At 48.4% G+C, this 19,188-nt stretch overlaps 1 protein-coding gene across 4 annotated transcripts in view; it reads left to right on the top strand.

Annotated features, from left to right (window-relative positions):
* Window positions 1–18,717, top strand: part of LOC110121599 (protein FAM163A) — a 93,637-nt gene extending 74,920 nt beyond the window's left edge. For 2 of the 4 annotated variants that reach the window (XM_070474006.1, XM_020868824.2), the window contains exons 2-5: window positions 7,447–7,538; window positions 13,498–13,518; window positions 14,501–14,615; window positions 15,429–18,717. In XM_070474006.1, coding sequence (XP_070330107.1) covers window positions 14,523–14,615; window positions 15,429–15,839 — 504 coding nt within the window. In that variant the 5' untranslated portion in view covers window positions 7,447–7,538; window positions 13,498–13,518; window positions 14,501–14,522 and the 3' untranslated portion in view covers window positions 15,840–18,717. Of the gene's footprint in view, window positions 1–7,446; window positions 7,539–13,275; window positions 13,519–14,500; window positions 14,616–15,428 lie in introns of those variants that run through there. The other 2 variants (XM_070474005.1, XM_070474007.1) reach the window with 2 other exon arrangements.
* Window positions 18,718–19,188: the final 471 nt, after the last annotated feature.

The raw sequence follows: 19,188 nt of genomic DNA, 5'->3' as shown, positions 1-19,188 counted from the left end.
TTATTTTTATTAGTTGGAGGCTAATTACTTTACATCATTGCAGTGGTTTTTGTCATACATTGAAATGAATTAGCCATGGATTTACATGTATTCCCCATCCCGGTCCCCCCTCCCACCTCCCTCTCCACCCGATCCCTCTGGGTCTTGCCAGTGCACCAGGCCCGAGCACTTGTCTCATGCACCCAACCTGGGCTGGTGATCTGTTTCACCCTAGATAATATACATGTTTCGATGCTGTTCTCTCGAAACATCCCACCCTCGCCTTCTCCCATAGAGTCCACAAGTCTGTTCTATACATCTGAGTCTCTTTTTCTGTTTTGCATATAGGGTTATCGCTACCATCTTTCTAAATTCCATATATATGTGTTAGTATACTGTAATGGTCTTTATCTTTCTGGCTTACTTTGCTCTGTATAATGGGCTCCAGTTTCATCCATCTCATTAGAACTGATTCAAATGAATTCTTTTTAATGGCTGAGTAATATTCCATGGTGTATATGTACCACAGCTTCCTCATCCATTCGTCTGCTGATGGGCATCTAGGTTGCTTCCATGTCTTGGCCATTATAAACAGTGCTGCGATGAACATTGGGGTGCATGTGTCTCTTTCAGATCTGGTTTCCTCGGTGTGTATGCCCAGAAGTGGGATTGCTGGGTCATATGGCAGTTCTATTTCCAGCTTTTTAAGAAATCTCCACACTGTTTTCCATAGTGGCTGTACTAATTTGCATTCCCACCAACAGTGTAAGAGGGTTCCCTTTTCTCCACACCCTCTCCAGCATTTATTGCTTGTAGACTTTTGGATAGCAGCCATCCTGACTGGTGTGTAATGGTACCTCATTGTGGTTTTGATTTGTATTTCTCTGATAATGAGTGATGTTGAGCATCTTTTCATGTGTTTGTTAGCCATCTGTATGTCTTCCTTGGAGAAATGTCTGTTGAGTTCTTTGGCCCATTTTTTGATTGGGTCATTTATTTTTCTGGAGTTGAGCTGGAGGAGTTGCTTGTATGAAAGTCAACTTTTGGAATGCAAATTAGTACAGCCACTATGGAAAACAGTGTGGAGATTTCTTAAAAAGCTGGAAATAGAACTGCCATATGACCCAGCAATCCCACTTCTGGGCATACACACCGAGGAAACCAGATCTGAAAGAGACACGTGCACCCCAATGTTCATCGCAGCACTGTTTATAATAGCCAGGACATGGAAGCAACCTAGATGCCCATCAGCAGACGAATGGATGAGGAAGCTGTGGTACATATACACCATGGAATATTACTCAGCCATTAAAAAGAATTCATTTGAATCAGTTCTAATGAGATGGATGAAACTAGAGCCCATTATACAGAGCAAAGTAAGCCAGAAAGATAAAGACCATTACAGTATACTAACACATATATATGGAATTTAGAAAGATGGTAGCGATAACCCTATATGCAAAACAGAAAAAGAGACTCAGATGTATAGAACAGACTTGTGGACTCTATGGGAGAAGGCGAGGGTGGGATGTTTCGAGAGAACAGCATCGAAACATGTATATTATCTAGGGTGAAACAGATCACCAGCCCAGGTTGGGTGCATGAGACAAGTGCTCGGGCCTGGTGCACTGGCAAGACCCAGAGGGATCGGGTGGAGAGGGAGGTGGGAGGGGGGACTGGGATGGGGAATACATGTAAATCCATGGCTAATTCATTTCAATGTATGACAAAAACCACTGCAATGTTGTAAAGTAATTAGCCTCCAACTAATAAAAATAAATGGAAAAAAAAAAGAAAGTCAACTTTTGATGGTTTGATTTCTTCACGTTATAAGATCTTTCAAGTAATTAACTTCTTCTTGAGGAAATATTGGTAGGTTACATTATTCCATAAATGTATTCATTTTATCTATATTTTTAGATTATTGGCATAAAGTTGTTTTTAATACCCTTTAGTTTCCTTATGTTTGCAGCATATGTGGTAATATTCCATTTTCATTTCTCCTAGTCTGTAACTTGTATTTTGTCTCACTTTCATTGATCAAAATCTACTGAAGGTCTATCACTTTATTTTTTAAAAAATTTCTGTTGGCATATTGTTGATTTACAGTGCTATGTTAGTTCCTACTATACAGCAAAGTGAATCGGTTGTTTGTTGTTATTATTGTTCGGTCACTAAGTCATATCCAACCCTTTGTAACACCTTGGACTGCAGCATACCAGACTCCCCTGTCCTCCACTATCTCCCGGGGTTTGCTCAGGATAGTGAAGGACGGGGAAGCCTGGTGTGCTGCAGTTTGCAAAGAGTTGGACACAATTTTGTGACTGATAACAACAGCAACATGTCCATTTAGTTGGTGATACTATCCAACCATCTCATCTTCTGCCGCCCTCTTCTTTTGCCTTCAGTCTTTTCCAGCAAAGGGTCTTTAGATTCTTTTCCCATATAGTTCATTACAGAGTATTATGTAGAGTCCCCTATGGTATATAGCATGTTCTTATTAGCTATCTATTTTATATATAGGAGTGTATATATGTCAATCCCAATTTCCAGTTTATCCTCCCCTCACATCCCCTAGTGGCCATAAATTTGTTTTCTACATTTGTGATTCTGTTTTGTAATTAAATTCATTTGTATGTACTCTTTTAAAAAAATTATATATATAAGTGACATGGTATGGTATTTGTCTTTCCGTGTCTAACTTACTTTACTCTATGACAATCTTTAGGTCTATCTGTGTTGCTGCAAGTGGCATTATTTTGTTATTTTCTATGGCTGAGTAAGGGCTTCCCAGGTGACTTAGTGGTAAAGAATCTGCCTGCCAAGCAGAAGACATGGGTTCAATCAGGAAGATCCCCTGGAGAAGGAAATGGCAACTCACTCCAGTATTCTTGCCTAGGAAACCCCATGGACAGAGGAGCCTGGTGGACTCCATAGAGTCTCACAGTCAGACTTAACTTAGTAACTAAATGACACCAACAGATGACTGAGTAATATTCCATTATCTATATGTACCACATCTTCTTCATCCATTCCTCTCTTGATGGACACTTAGGTTGTCTCCGCGTCTTGGCTTTTGTGAATAGTGCTGCTATGAACATAGCAATGCATGTATCTTTTTGAATTATGTCTTTTCTCTGGGTATATGCCCAGGAGTGGGATTGCTGGGTCATATGGTAGTTCTGTTTTTAGATTTTTAATACTCTCCATATTGTTTTCCATAATGGCTATATGAATTTACATTCCTACCAACAGTGTAGGAGGGTTCCCATTTTTCCACACCCTCTCCATCATTTATCATTTGTAGATTTTTTGTTAATGGCCATTCTAATTTATGTGAGATGATAGTTTTAATCGTAGTTTTGATTTGCATTTCTCTAATAATTAGGATGTTGAACATCTTTTCATGTGATTTTCAGCTTCCTTGTATATCTTCTTTAGAGAAATGTATGTTTAGATCTTCTGCCCATTTTTCAAAAATTCATTTATTTTTAATTGGAGGATAATTGCTTTATAACATTTGTGTTGGTTTCTACCATACATAAATGCTGCCCATTTTTTGATTGTGTTGTTTTTTTGATACTGAGTTGCATGAGCTGTTTGTATATTTTGGAGATTAATCCCTGTTGGTCAATTCATTTGCAGATATTTTCTCCTATTCTTTTCATTTTGTTTATGGTTTCCTTTGCTGTGCAAAAGCTTTTAAATTTAATTAGTCCCATTTATTTATTTTTGCTTTTATTTTCATTACTCTAGGAAGTGGATCAAAAAAGATCTTGCTGCAATTTATGTCAAAGAGTGTTCTGCCTATGTTTCCCTCTAAGAGCTTTATAGTTCTGGCCTTACATTTAGATCTTTAATACATTTTGAGTTTATTTTGTGTATGGTATTAGAGAGTATTCTAATTTCATTCTTTTATTTGTAGCTGGCCAGTTTTCCCAGCACCACTTGTTGAAGAGACTGTTTTCTGTCCATTGTATAGTCTTGATTCCTTTGTCATAGATTAGGTGACCATAGGTGCATGGGTTTATCTCTGGACTTTCTATTCTGTCCCATTGATCTAATTTCTGTTTTTGTGCCAGCATCATACTGTTGATTACTGTAGCTTGTAGTATAGCCTGAAATCTGGAAGGCCAATTCCTCCAGCTCCATTTTTCTTTCTTAAGATTATTTTGGGTATTCAGGATCTTCTATTTTGTTTCCATACAAATTGTAAAATTGTTTATTCTAATTCTGTGAAAAATACTATTGGTAATTTGATAGGGAGTGCATTGAATCTATTGATTGCTTTGGTATAGTATAGTCATTTTCACAATATTAATCTGTCTAATCCCAGAACATGGTATTTCTACATCTGTTTGTGTCATCTTTTATTTCTTTCATCAGTGCCTTATAGTTTTCAGAGTACAGGTCTTTTGTCTCCTTAGCTAGCTCTATTCCTCGGTATTTTATTCTTTTCGATGCCTGGTAAATGGAATTGTTTCTTGAATTTCTCTTTTTGATCTTTCATTTTTAGTGTATAGAAATGCAATAGATTTCTGTGTATTAAGTTTGTAACCTGCAACTTTACTGAATTCATAAATGGGCTCTAGTAGTTTTCTTGTAGCATCTTTAGGATTTTCTATAGATAATATCACATCATCTGCAAACAGTGACAATTTTACTGCCTCTTTTCCAATTTGAATTTCTTTTATTTCTTTTTCTTCTCTGTTTGCTGTGTCTAGGACTTTCAAAACCATGTTGAATAAAAGAGGTGAGAGTGGATATCCTTGTCTTGTTCCTAATCTTGGAGGAAATGCTTTCAGTTTTTCACCCTTGAGAATGATGTTAGCTATGGGTTTGTCATATATAGCTTTTACTATGTTGAGATATGTTCCCTCTGTGTCCACTTTCTGGAGAATTTTTGCCATAAATGGGTGTTGAATTTTGTCAAAAATTTTCTACATATGCTGAGATGATTGTATGGTTTTTATTCTTCAGTTTGTTAATGTCATGTATCACTCTGATTTATATATGTATATTGATGAATCCTTGCATCCTTGGGATAAATCCTACTTGATCATGGTATATGATATATATATATATGATATATATGGTATATATATGGTATATATATGGTATGGTATATATATGGTATATGTATATATATATGGTATATATATGGTATATATATATATATGGTATATATGATATATATACCATGGTATATGCCCCTGCCCTTATGCCAGGCCCATTGCTTTTTCATTCCCTCCTAGGTGATAGTCTCATAGTCACTCTAAGTTATAGACACAGTTTCAACTCATAAATTAGAGTGTCAGTCATGCGTGATAATCAAAATACTCCCCATCCAACAGCAATACTCTTCTCCTATCCTCCAGTTTGGATCCGCTGTAGTTGGGGCATTGGGCAAAATCCCTTGCTGTCTACATTCCCCCTGCTCCCCCTCCCTCCCGGTATCTTCAAGAGCTGCTGTGAAATGGAGAATTCTTACTGGCTAGAGAGCAGAGGGAGAAGGCAATGGCACCCCACTCCAGTACTCTTGCCTGGAAAATCCCATGGACAGAGGAGCCTGGTGGGCTGCAGTCCATGGGGTCGCACAGAGTCGGACACGACTGAGCGACTTAGCAGCAGCAGCAGAGGACAGAGAGTAGCTTTAGACTGGTCCCTGCTTTTGTGAATGCTTTCTGAGGCTTTTCTGAGGTTCCCTGATGGGCACTTAGCCCAGGCAAACACATCATCTCGATTCCTGGCCTTCTTGGCAACTCCTTGCTCAGCCCCTGGGGCATCTGGAGGCCACCTGTGGCCTCCTCAACTGGGGTCTTCTCACGCCTCCAGGTGGCACTATTGGGCAGGACCCAAGACAACAAGCCCTGCCAATTCCATGGCCCTCCTGTCTCTTTTGCTGGTTGGAGTGAGAGATTCATGGCTCAGCCACAGCTCTTGCCAAGGAAATCTTCCTCACCAAATCTTCACCAGATTATTGACCCATCTCTCTTTTACAAAGCACTCATGAATCCTGACTTAGTGAACATGAATCTGAGCAAACTCCAGGAGACAGTGAAGGACAGGGAAGCCTGGTATGCTGCAGTCCATGGGGTCACAAAGAGTCTGGCATGACTTAGCGACTGAACAACAACATGCATCCTGAAGCAGATTTGCATCCCCATGTATGTTTCCCTGCACATGACCAGGGAGGAGAGACCTATTCCAAACTCACTTTAGTCTTCTGATGTCAACCCATTGGCATCTCAGTCAACACTTAGGTGGGAAGAATCCCACTCTGACATCCAGCTACACACAACATACATTTTCATATGAGTGAAAACATCTTTTAGAAGAGAAAGCCTGAGTGTCCAGAACATCCAAGGCAGGCACTGAAGACATTGCTAAGGCCTAGATCTAGAAAGAGGTGAAGGCAGGGATGGAGCACCTCTGCAGGTGACCAACTGCTTTCTCAACTTCTCTGGGAGCTCTGTTCCTGAGACCTGCTGAACTCAGATAGGTGCCAGTCATTGAGGCATGAAAATGTCTGTGCTTTGACCTCCAACTTCCTGCTAAGCCAGAGATCCTGGAGGTTGTCAGCTCTGTCCCCATGGAAGGTGGCTCAGCACATCCCGTTCATGGTTAGGTTCCCTCCCTAATAAAAACACACACCCAGCAGAGAAGGTTCTCCTCGGGACAGTGAGCAGCAGCCCAGCATCACCATCGGGGGCGCCCTTCCTCTCTCCACCGCCCCCCATATCCCATTCCTAAGTCGGGCCCAGATGCTCCTCTAAATAAGGTTGAGTGGATAAAGAATTTTGGCTTGAAGGGATGCCCAATAATTTGCCTGCACTGGATTCCTTGGTGGGTCTCACCTCCTCCACCTCCATCAGCATGTCAGCATGAACTTATCCATCCAAGTGTCTGGTTGGCATGTTGGCCAGAGGAGTCGGAGTATTGGAGTAAGAGAAAGGTGTGAGCAGCTCTGGGCACTAGGAATACAGACAGTTCCAGGAAAGAATGGGGTAAGGGGATGGGAAAGAAGTATATGGGGCCAGAGTGAGAGAGATCGGCTATGCAGCCAAAAGGGACATGTCCGCCAGGGGACAGGGCAGCATTCTCCAGCAGGAGCATGAAAGAGGAGCCGGACTCCCTTTTCACATTGAGCCTCGCTTCCCAGAGCAGGAGGTTGCTCTTGTCCTGATGCTGCGTCAGGCAGAGGGTTCCAGGCAGTGGAAGGACAGGTTCCAGTGACACGAAGGAAGGAAACGAGGCTGGGATAGGATGTGGCCATATTGGTCTGAGCCTAGGTTCTCAGGCTGGGGAGGCCTCAGACCCAGGCAGCCATGGAGGTCAGGAAACAAGCCTCCTTGGGGGTGTCCACTCCAGGTCCTGGGGTCACAGCCAGGTGCCAGCGTGTACCCGTCTGTCCTCTCAGCCTCCCCTCCAGCTCTCACTGACCTTCTTCCCTCCCTTCTCTGGCAGGAACTGATGCCCTTGGCCATGATGTGCCCCCAGCTGCTGTCTGCTCAGGCACAGCCGGCGTGACTGGGCTGTCACTGGTCCAGCTGGTTCACGTAAGTCCGAGGCACGGGAGAAGGTGCCTGGGTGCTGGGTGGAGAGAGGTGCTGGTGGAAAGGGAGCTCCAGAAAGTCCTGGTCACAGAGGGCGGGCCCGGGGCTCTGCAGCTGGCAACAGCTTTCGTTCTCTTTGGCTGCCCTCAGCCTCTGAGTTGGTCCCCACTGAATCCGTTCTGTCCAGGCCCTGCGAGGGTACATAGGGACCTTCTTCTCAAACCCTCAGGAAATTAATCAGGCAAGAGATGAGGCAGAAACTCCACAGCACTGGCCCTTCAGTCCTGACTCAGACATGTGCTATTATATGACTTTAGGCAAATCATCATGATGCTGTTAAAAGTGCTGCACTCAATATGCCAGCAAATGTGGAAAACTTAGCAGTGGCCACAGGACTGGAAAACATCAGTTTTCATTCCAATCCCAAAGAAGGGCAATGCCAAAGAATGTTCAAACTACCATACAATTTCACTTATTTCACACACTGTTATGCTCAAAATCCTTCAAGCTAGGCTTCAACTGTATGTGAACTAAGAACTAGATGTACAAGCTGGATTTAGAAAAGGCAGAGGAACTGGAGGTTAAATTGCCAACATCTGTTGGATCATAGAAAAAACAAGGGAATTCCAGAAAAACATCTGCTTCATTGACTACACTAAAGCCTTTGACTGTGTGGATCACAACCAACTGTGGAAAATTCTTAAAGAGATGGGAATACCAGACCACCTTACTTGCCTCCTGAGAAACCTGTATGCAGGTCAAGAAGCAACAGTTACAACCAGACAAGGAACAACAGACTGGTCCAAAATTGATCAAGAAATATGTCAAGGCTGTATATTGTCACCCTGCTTATTTAACTTATACACATAGTACATCATGAGAGATGCCAGGTTGGATAAAGCACAAGCTAGAATCAAGATTGCTGAGAGAAATATCAATAACCTCAGATATACAGATGACACCACCCTAATGGCAGAAAGCAAAGAGGAATTAAAGAACCTCTTGATGAAGGTGAAAGAGGAGAGTGAAAAAGCTGACTTAAAACTCAACATTCAGAAAACAAAGATCATGGCATCCAGTCCCATCACTTCATAGCAAATAGACAAGGGAAAAATGGGAACAGTGACAGACTTTATTTTCTTGGGTTCCAAAATGACCTTGGACAGTAACTGCAGCCATTAAATTAAAAGACGCTTGCTCCTTATAAGAAAAGCTATGACCAACCTAGACAGCATATTAGAAAGCAGAGACATCACTTTGCCAACAAAGATCCATATAGTCAAAGCTATGGTTTTTCCAGTAGTCATGTTCAGATATGAGAGTTAGACCATAAAGAAGGCTGAGTGCTGAAGAATTGATGCTTTCATACTGTGATGCTGGAGAAGACTTGATAGTCCCTTGGACAGCAAGGAGATCAAACCAGTCAAACCTGAAGGAAATCAACCCTGAATATTCATTGAAAGGGCTGATGCTGAAGTTCCAATACTTTGGCCACCTGATGCGAAGAACCGACTCATTGGAAAAGACCCTGATGCTGGGAAAGACTGAGAGCAGGAGGAGAAGAGGCAACAGAGAAGGAGATGGTTGGATGGCATCACCGACTCAATGGACATGAGTTTGAGTGAACTCCAAGGGATAGTGAAGGACAGGGAAGCCTGGTGTGCTGCAGCCCATGGGGTTGCAGGAGTCAGACACAACTTAGTGACTGAACAACAGATAGAATTGAATCCAGCAAGGAACCAAAACCTGTGTGATGAACATCAGGCACGAGTGAAATTGTAGCTTGCCCTCCGTGTCCTATTGTTGACAGTCCTTCAGCTCTACCGTCTCCCATCTCCTCTTCCTTCTCCAGCCAGTAACTCTTCTTGCCTGGTCCCCGAATGCCAGCTGTTGTACCACTGTACTTTTCAAGGTACTCTAGTGTAAGATTAAAAATGTTTTGTGTTGTTTTTACGTATTGTCTGTGTGAAAAGTATTACAAACCTATTGCAGTACACTGTGGCTCAGACGGTAAAGCGTCTGTCTACAATGGGGGAGACCTGGGTTCGATCCCTGGGTTGGGAAGATTCCCTGGAGAAGGAAATGGCAACCCACTCCAGTACTCTTGCCTAGAAAATCCCATGGATGGAGGAGCCTGGTGCAGGCTACTGTCCATGGGGTCGCAAAGAGTCCGACACGACTGAGCGACTTCACTCACTCACTCACTGTATAGCCAGTTGTGTTAGTTGGGTACCTAGGCTAACTTTGTTGGACTTAACGAACAAATTGGACTTAATGATTGTGCTCTGAGAACAGAAGGCATTGGTATGTAGGAGAAAAGAAAAAGAAAGAAAGTGAAGTCACTCAGTCATGTCTGACTCTTTGCAACTCCATGGACTGTAGCCTACCAGGCTCCTCTGTCCATAGGATTTTCCAGGCAAGAGTACTGGAGTGGGTCGCCATTTCGGACTTACTGTAAACTGTAGGATGAAAGCTGTTTAGGTTCAGTGTTGTTGTGATTATTTACATCTATTTGCAAAGAGAAAATAAGCCCAGCTGAAACCATAAAGAGCCTGTGGGGGTGGGAATTGAAATGCTAAGCTGCACCACCAGGACTGGACCATCCAGGAGGTTGGCAGGGACCTGGCTAGCTGACTACATGAACTTTACATGTCCCTTCTTGGTTTACGACTTGAGGCCAGACTTAAGCAGTCATAGAATGTCTGGGTCTCTGTTTTCTGCACATAGAACCATGTGTGAAGGGTATCTTAGAGTTTACAAGGGGCCGTAGTACATGTAAATCATTTTATTCACAGTCATACTCGTAAGCTGCATTTTTTCATAATTTCTCTTTTACAAATGAAAAAGAAGGCCAGCTTCCAAGATGGGGTGCCTGCTAAGTGGCACATTTGGGCTTTGAATGGGCCTTCAGCCCCATGGCTCCGCCTGCACTGCCGGGCTCCCCTTTCCAGGCCCCTTCTGCTCTGCAGTCTTCACGGTGCTGAAAGAGGGAGGCCAGGCGTGGAGGCCAGAGAAGGAAGAGCGCTCTTCCTGTGTGGTTTCATAATTCCCTGCTTCCTAAAGCAGCCTGGGCATATCCCGGGGGACCAGGCCAAGACTTTCAGGAGAGTGGGCCACTGCTGCCTCCTCCAACCTCTGGTCTCTTGCTAGGCCTCTGTGCTCTCTCTTATTTTTTTTTTCTCCCAATTATTTTTATTAGTTGAAGGCTAATTACTTTACAATATTGTAGTGGTTTTTGCCATACATTGACATGAATCAGCCATGGATTTACATGTGTTCCCCATCCTGAACCACCCCCCCCACCTCCCTCCCCATCCCATCCCTCTGGGTCTTCCCAGTGCACCAGCCCTGAGCACTTGTCTCATGCATCCAACCTGGACTGACGATCTGTTTCCCTCTCTGTCTCTTGAGCCATCTCAGGGGTGAGCAGGCCAGTGAAGCAGGAGAAGGAGGAGTGATGTTGTTGTGATGGTGTATAAGTCCTCCCAAGGCTGAGGTTCACCTTTGCACCCCACCTCCCAACAAACGCCCCAGTGAACCCTGAAGCATGGTTCACCACACATTTCAGCGGTCAAACCAGTTTCCAACAAGGATGCTCTGACTGCAGATGAGACTTGAGTGGAGAGATACACTGCCCTCTGGTGGTCTATCAGGGTCATTACTGCCAGGCCTGTAAAAGAAACGCCATATGGGGAAGGATATGTATGTGTGTTCGTCGCTCAGTCGTGTTGGATTCTGCGACCCTATAGACTGAAGCCCGCCAGGCTCCTCTGTCCATGGACTTTTCCAGGCAAGAATACTGGAGTGGGTTGCCGTGCCCTCCTCCAGGGCATCATCCCCAACCCAGGGATCAAACCCAGGTCTCCTGCATTGCAGGCACATGCTTTACCATCTGAGCCACCAGGGAAGCCCATATGGGGAAGTGATTACTTTTATTAAGTGCCTGCTGTGTGCCAGGCACTATGTATAATCCTGCAGGATAGGATAGAGTATAAATTGCAACTCCTGACCCCAGAGGATTCATAATGTAGCGCAGGAGTCACAATGTTCCCACATGAAAGTTGACAAGCATTGCACCAAGATAGGATTTGAAAAGTGGCACCTGGAAAGGCATTACAGTAGAAGTGCAGAAAGAGAGATTGCATCACGATGAGGCAGTCAGGAAAGGCTTCTCAGAGCCTTGAAGGATGGGCAGAATTGAAACAGATGGAAAAAGTGAGAGATCATGGTCTCCCCCACTGAAACCCTTCGGGAGCCCCCACTGTCTCCATGGGGCTTAAATCCCATGCCCTTGCCTGCCTTCCAGCCTCTCCTGCTTCATGCCTACCCCCAGCCTTCCTGGATCCTTACGGTTCCCGAGAACTATGTGTTACCCCTGTGTTCTTTCACACTCCTGAACTAGGCATTCTGCCCTCTGCACCTTGTCCACAGGACAAGCCCCCACACAGCGTTTGGAAGTCTGCTCATGGAACATAACATGTTCTCTGGAACTTTTCCCCAAGTAGGTAGCTGCCCCCTTCTCTGTGTTCTCACAGCCCCTGGTCTGCACATCTCTGATTCATAAAGTATATCAAGTATCTTTTCATCACTAGGCAATACGTGTCTTAAGAATTAGGACTATCTGATGGGCAGAGGATTCCTGCAGAGCGGGGGGGAAGGGGGGACAATGGGCAGTGAGAAGGGAAAGATAAATTGGTGGTGAGCATGCAGGGAAGTCGGGGAGGGAAAAGCCACTGAAGTTCAGTCTAAATTAAGTCTGCACCCAGATAAATGTGTCCTGAAGGCAACATGGTGCCAGGAAGGCTCTGGAGTAAGAGGGGTGCAGGGGCATGGTGAAGGGCTGACTGTAGGTGACGTGAAGACAAAACCAGTGAAATCCTTTAAGAACCCATTGCACTAGTGCAGGTATGCGGTACACAGTCATAACTGGTGTGAAGAATAGAAGACTGGAAGAAGCCAAACAATTGGAGGACTTCCCTGGTAGTCCAGTGGTTAAGAATCCAACGCAGGGGACACAGGTTCCATCCCTGGTCCAGGAAGATCCCACATGCCACGGAGCAGCTAAGCTTGTGTGCCACAACTACTGAACTGAAACTCACATGCCTGGAGCCCATGCTCTGCAGTAAGAGAGGCCGTGGCATCGAGAAGCCTGTGCGTGGCAGCAAAGAAGAGTCCTCACTCTCCGCAACTAGAGGAAGCCCGTGTGCAGCAACAAAGACCCAGCACAGCTTTAAATAAACATTTATTTTTATTTATTATTAAAATAAACATTTAACGTTTATTTTAAAGATTAAAAATAAATGCTTATTTATCAACAATAAACATTTTAAAAGAAGAAACTCTGGGCACCTAGGGGAATAGGCCACAACCTTGTCAAACTCCAATGTGCAGATAATCACCTGGGGCCTTCTGACTCCTTTGGCCGGTGGAGAGGCCTGAGATGCTACGTATCTAACCAGCTCCCAGGTGCTGCCTGGACTGGTCCACAGACCACACTGTGAGCGTCTCTGAGTGAGTTGGAAGCAGTGCCGAGTCCCTGCCGGGCTCTAGGAGCACAGTGGTGAGGAGCAGATGGTGTCTCTGGGTGAGGAAAGGTGCCCCTACCCTAGGTGAACACAGTGGGGCACATGACTTCCTGAGCAGCTGGTGTTCCAGTCCCTGCTTGCCCTTTGAGAGAGAGACAACCTATAAAACCCTCTGTGGCAGCTCCAGTAGAACAAGTAACTCAGAGGTCGGCAGAGGTGGGGGAGCCCACTGGAAGAGAGGGTGATGACTGTCATAACTGGGTTCAAGCTGCAAGCTGGAGACTCAGATCTGGGGCCAGTGGGCCTCCTGATGACAGAGCACAAGATGGGAGAGCCAGGTGAGGTGAGGTGGGGCCCAGGGACTAATCTCACCCGTGGGGCCTTTTCCAGGATGACGCTCTTCTAACATCATCTCCGTCTCTTTTGCTGTCTTGCAGGCCACCGTTCCCTTTATGAACGTAAGTGCTTGCCGTCCTTCTGTCCTCGAGATGCCAAGCCTCCTCCTACCCTCCTGCTCCATTGGCACAGCCAGCCTTGGCCCCTGTGTGCCTGGGGGGGTCGAGAATCTTCATTCAGTGACCTGAAAGGGGAGTCAGCCTTCAGACAGCCTCACATCCGGAGCATGCCTCTGCCCCACCCAGCCCCCCTTAGCAGGACCCGTCTCCCCAGCCTCGCCCCAACCTTCCAGGAGTCAGAATGTGCCTGCCGGCTCCCTCTGAGCTCGCCTTGCCCTTGTTTCCCACAAGAGTTGGAAGGAGAGGAGAGATGCCACCCAAACGTGGGTTATTTGGAGTCAGGGCAGAATCAAGTGGACCTTCTGAGGCTCAGACCCTGTGCCTTCCACCTATGTCAAGGGCTCGGGCACCATGGGTGTTTGTGCCCCAGAGGGCGTAATTAAGAGCCTGGCCATTGGGGGTGAACCAGGTTGGGTGGAATCTCAGCCAGATCAGGTAGAGCCTCAGCTCATTGTGAGCAAAGCAGGGATAATTAACAACTGTCTCGAAAGGTGATTTTGAAGGTTAACTGAGATAACCAGGGGAGTGCTCAGCACAGTGCCTCACACAGGCTAAGTCCTCAGAAACAGAAGCTATTTATTCTCTGTGTCTTGGTCCCATGGGGTGGTGGGGGGAAGGACCAAGGTCAGGGGTTGAGCATGATGTAGGGGGAGGGGAGAGGAGAATTAAAGCAGAAAGACAGCAAGAACCTTTGAAACTAGATGGAAACAGGGAGCAGAATTACACCCCCAGTCAGCTCTCTGCCACCTCTCTTCCCTCCCAGCTGTAAGCCCCCCAGGTTAGGCTGGCCTGGTGGCTCTGTCTGCAAGAAGCTCCTGGCGTCCCAGTCCCCGGGGCCCTCCCTGCTCTCAGGTGCCCCCCTCCCCACCACGCCTCCAGCTGAGAAAGGTCAGCTGCTCTCACCTCTCCCCACGCGTCTTTGCAGAGTTTGATGGGGCGTCGGGCGGATGACAGCGGGAACGGTTGTGATCACTGGCGGAATCCTAGCTACGGTCATCCTCCTCTGCATCATTGCCGTCCTGTGCTACTGTAGGCTTCAGGTCAGTGCCTGGGGCCCCGGGGCCACAGGCCGCCAGCAAACCACCTCCCTGCCGTGGGGGCGACAAAGCCCCAAGCCCAGAAAGTGGGAGGCTTAAGTCGAGGGGGCTGGACCTTGTGGGGCGGTCAGAAGGGAGCTTTCCCTCACAGCCTGCACACTCTGGGCAGCCGAGAGAGTGAGCTGGGAAAGCACCAGGTCTTTCTGTGGTGTTTCCCACAGGTCTGAGATTTCAGGATTAGTGGGAAGGACACCGCTGTGGGGAAACTGAAAGCAGCTCCCAGCACCCCAGCCTGAGCTCAGTAGAATCTGCATGTCCCTCCCTCTCTGCCTCCCGGCTTCTCTTAACCATGTGCGTGCTAAGTCGCTTCAGTCGTGTCCGACTCTTTGCGACCGCATGGACTGTAGCCCACCAGGCTTCTCTGTCCATGGGATTCTCCAGGCAAGAATACTGGAGTGGGGTACCATTTCCTTCTCCAGGAGATCTTTCCCACCTAGCTATCGAACCTGCACCTCTTAAGTCTCCTGCATTGGCAGGTGGGTTCTTTACCCCTAGTGCCACCTGGGAAGCCTCTCAACAGCCACCTGGAGTTAATACACAGGAAGTAGGTGGAGGAAGTGAGAAGAACTGATCTTTCAGGGCTGGGAGGACTTCGCTATGGACTGTGGGCTGACAAGTCAACCTGGTGTTGACTTGTGTTTCCAGGGTTGACCAAGGGCCCTGTGCGGGGTCCTCGGCAGAGCAGGGGCGCGGGTGTCTGCGCATACCCAGAGGGGGGCACCCGCCCTCAGGCAGCCCTCCTCTCTCTCTCCTCAGTATTACTGCTGCAAGAAGAGCGGAGCGGAAGATGCAGACGAGGAAGAGGAGGAGGAGCACGACCTGCCCACACACCCCAGAGGCCCCACCTGCAATGCCTGCAGCTCCCAGGCCCTGGACGGCCGAGGCAGCCTGGCGCCTGTCCCCGGCGAGCCCTGCGGCCAACCGTGCAGGGTGGCGGCCGGCCACTGCACTGCCTGCTCCCCATACAGCTCCCCCTTCTACATACGGACGGCTGACATGGTGCCCAATGGGGGTGGAGGCGAGAGGCTCTCCTTTGCTCCCACCTACTACAAGGAGGGGGGACCCCCGTCTCTCCAAGTGGCAGCGCCCCAGAGTTACCCGGTGACGTGGCCAGGCTCTGGGCGCGAGGCCTTCACCAATCCAAGGGCTATTAGTACAGACGTGTAACCCCTTTCACCTCCGATCCCCCCCAACACTGCTGCCCCCCACCAGGAGCATCAATGGGGTCAATGAGGATGACCCCTCCCACAGCCTGGAGGACCTTCTGTTTTTCTGGCTCTCCTTGCCCCACAGTGGAAGGGTCACCCGGATTCAGGCTGTCGAGGGCATTGAGTACCAGGGCAGGGGCTGGCCCCACGGCCCAGAGGAAGGGGGCCTGACAGGTCGTGTTGGCCGCCTGGCCGGTTTCTCTGTTGGGACTTTCCTCTGGCCAGGCCAGCATGGCCACAGCCCTTGCACTTCCCTCTGTCCCCTGGCTTTGCCAGACTCTGAGGAGAGGAGCAGGAGCATCAGGGGCAGCTAAGCAAAGGCTCCGGAGGTCTCCCAAGTCCTTGGGGGATGAAAGGAGAAAGTAGGGGGGGGGGTGAGGGCAAGGGGAGAGGCCAGACCTGAGGCCTTGGCAGAACTCGAGAAGGGCGGGGAAGGATTGAAGGGCTTTTTCAGGACTTGCTTGCCGCAATGAATCCAAGAGCTAGTTCACCATCTAGTTTTGTACTTCAGCTTCCTAGAGACTGCAGTCCCTGTAGCTGTTCCAACACGATGTTTCTTCCTGAACATGCTTGTATTTGCTCCCATCCTCATGGAACATAGCGACTGGACTTTAAAGGCCATGACATAAGGTTATTCGCAGGGAATGCACCCAACATGGATGTCTAGCCTTGTCTCCCCACAAATCCTTTCTCTACCTTGGGAACCAGCTGTCCCAGCTGTTGAAACTTTTCCAAGTTTTGTTACTAGAGTTTGAGTAGCTTAGTAAAGGAGAGCCTGCCCATGGTGTCTGGGCCCCTGGTCTGCCACGCTGAGTGTGGTGCCTCAGTGCGGCCCAGCAAGGACCTGTGCATTCCCAGGTGTATTCACACACACACATCTGTCACCACCAAGTGTGTACACACAGGCCTGTCACCACCTGGTGTGTGCACACACACCATCACCACCAGCGCATACCAGGGCTCTGCCACCTTCAGGAACCGCAGAGCAGAAGAGTGATGTGCTAACTAGAAAGAAAAGTCTGCCTTCAGACAACGGGAGTGACAGGTGATCAGGGTGGCGGCCACAGCAGCCAGCTGGTGGTTACAAGAAGCACCTGCGGAGTCTCCCGTGAAACGACGCTGCCGCGTGGAAGCCCCTCCGGAGACCCAGTGTCCTACCTGGGCATCCAGCCGTGAGGCCACAGACCAGCACCCCGCCTTCCCACCAGGGACGACAGTGCTGGCTCCAAGGATGGGGAGCCATCCTTGATGCTTGACTCGGCAAGCAGATTCCACGCTGGCCACCATCCCTCTGCGGACCCAACCCCTAGTCTCTGAACGAGGGCCTGTTTATTGCTGGGTCGCTCTGGCCCCAAGTCCAGATCCCAGATATAACTCAGCTGTGGCCTTATGCTGTTTGTGTGGCTGCATCTGATGAGTGTCCCAGTTGCCATAAGGGGTGGCTGCCCACTCCCCCTTTAAGGGCATTAGTAACCCCCAGCCTCTCTTGAGTCATTGCAGTGTGTGGGACAAGAAGGGAGCTGGCCCCTTGCCTGGTTTTTGTTGAATTTTGATTTTTGCATCTGAGAAAGGGAGGGTGCAGCTGGGGGAGGGGTGAAGGGGAAGAGAGAATTTGCCACACCTTTGCATCCTTCTGAGCACTTGTCACCTTGCATCTCAATCTGAAATCAGGGCTCACTGGGTTGAGAGCCAGAGTACCTGGGGTCTAGCCACACTTGGGTTACTCTGGGTCCTCTGAGGACCAGTCCCTTATCTCCTCTGAGACCCCATTTGCTCCAGGGAAATGGGACTCGCCCAGATGGACTGTGAGGGCCCTTTAGTGCTCCAGAAAGCCAGGATTCCCTGAAAAGTCCTGCCAACCAGATCACTCTCTCTCTCGCCCCAGTCCTGGCAGGGGGCTGGATACACTTTCCAATTGCCTGATCCTGTGTGCACGGATGCATGTTGATGGATCCAAGACCACAGTACATTGCAGGATTAGCTGGTGAAACAATTTTAACATCAGAAAAAAAGCCAACATGTTTGACTCTCCTACTGGGTGACTTCAAGTTCTCTACTACTAGGAAGCAGCTCTCAGTAGGGGTAAGCAGCTCTGACTCCGAGAGCCCGGAGGGACCAGCTTAGGGACAGTGGCTTTCACATCCCCATAACCCATCCCACTGCCAGCCCTTCCTGGGCTAAGCACACCCATTGACATGAGCTGCTGGGCCTGGCCACCCTTGCTGCCTCCTGATGACCAGCCCCAGCACCTTGCTGCCCTGGGATTCTACAGCTGCACAACCACATCAGGGGCTGTCCCTCCTTACCCCAAAAATTATAGTACCTCCCACCTTCAGAGAAGTCAAGACCCAGTCAACTCTCACGTGCTTCTTGGCCCTCATCTATTGAGATCCCAGAGTGAAAAGCATCTCCGTACAGTCCCTCTCTCCTCCCAGAGCTTCCCCAGCCTCAATCAGCCCACAAGTCAACATCTGAGTTTGGGGCATTGGAGAGATGGTGGCCACAGCTCCCCCTGCCCCGACCGCCCCACACTGCTCCGGGCACAGCCTCGAGGCTGCCTGCCAGCCTCCCAGCAGCTGCGAGGACCTTGCCTGTGGAAGAGGAAGCTCACCCCACTCCACCACACTGTACTTTTTAGCCGCTGAGTCTGTGCTCTGGGACACTGTTCGGACACTTTTCAAACTGCACCCTAAAGAGGAAGCGGAGAGGCAGGGACCCCCTGCTCTCTGACGTTTCTCTCCACTGCTCCTGCTACAGAGTTCTTGTCCTGCATCTTTGATAACTTGGAGTCACAACCAAGCAAATGTCCAAAATAAAGGAGGAATTTGAAATAGAAACCCCCACTGGGTCCTCTGTGCTTTACCTGGGGGAAGGGGCAGCGGGGCACAGATTGAAGAGTGAACGCCCCCTTCTCAGCGCCCAGTGTCCTTTCTCCGCACTGAGGTCTGCCAGCTTCCTCTCCCTTCTGGTTTCCCTCTGCCATGCCCCCCGCCACGCCCCATCCCTTTTCTTGCCTCGATCAGAGCTTACTTCCAGGAGGGATGGTCATGTGTCGGGAAGGGGGGTTGAAGCGTGGCTGCTGCTGCCCCATGAGGTGGAAGGAGGCTTTGGCAGATGGTGGGGAGTCTCCCTGGGGAGCAGCCTGCCCCCCAAGGCTCACTGTCCAGGCCCCTGGTGTCCCCCCTGTAGTATGCCTTAAGTCCCCAACTCTGAGGCCTGGGAGACCCTGACAACCTGAGGGGGGAAGGCCAGAGAGTCTGGGGACCCGCTCCTGAGCTCAGCAGGGATGGTGATATCAGGAGAGGCGA

Source organism: Odocoileus virginianus, chromosome 11 (assembly GCF_023699985.2).
Source record: "Odocoileus virginianus isolate 20LAN1187 ecotype Illinois chromosome 11, Ovbor_1.2, whole genome shotgun sequence".
In the NCBI taxonomy this organism is placed as follows: Eukaryota; Metazoa; Chordata; class Mammalia; order Artiodactyla; family Cervidae; genus Odocoileus; species Odocoileus virginianus.
The sequence above is the reverse complement of the archived record's forward strand: the minus strand, read 5'-3'. Positions and strand labels throughout refer to the sequence as shown.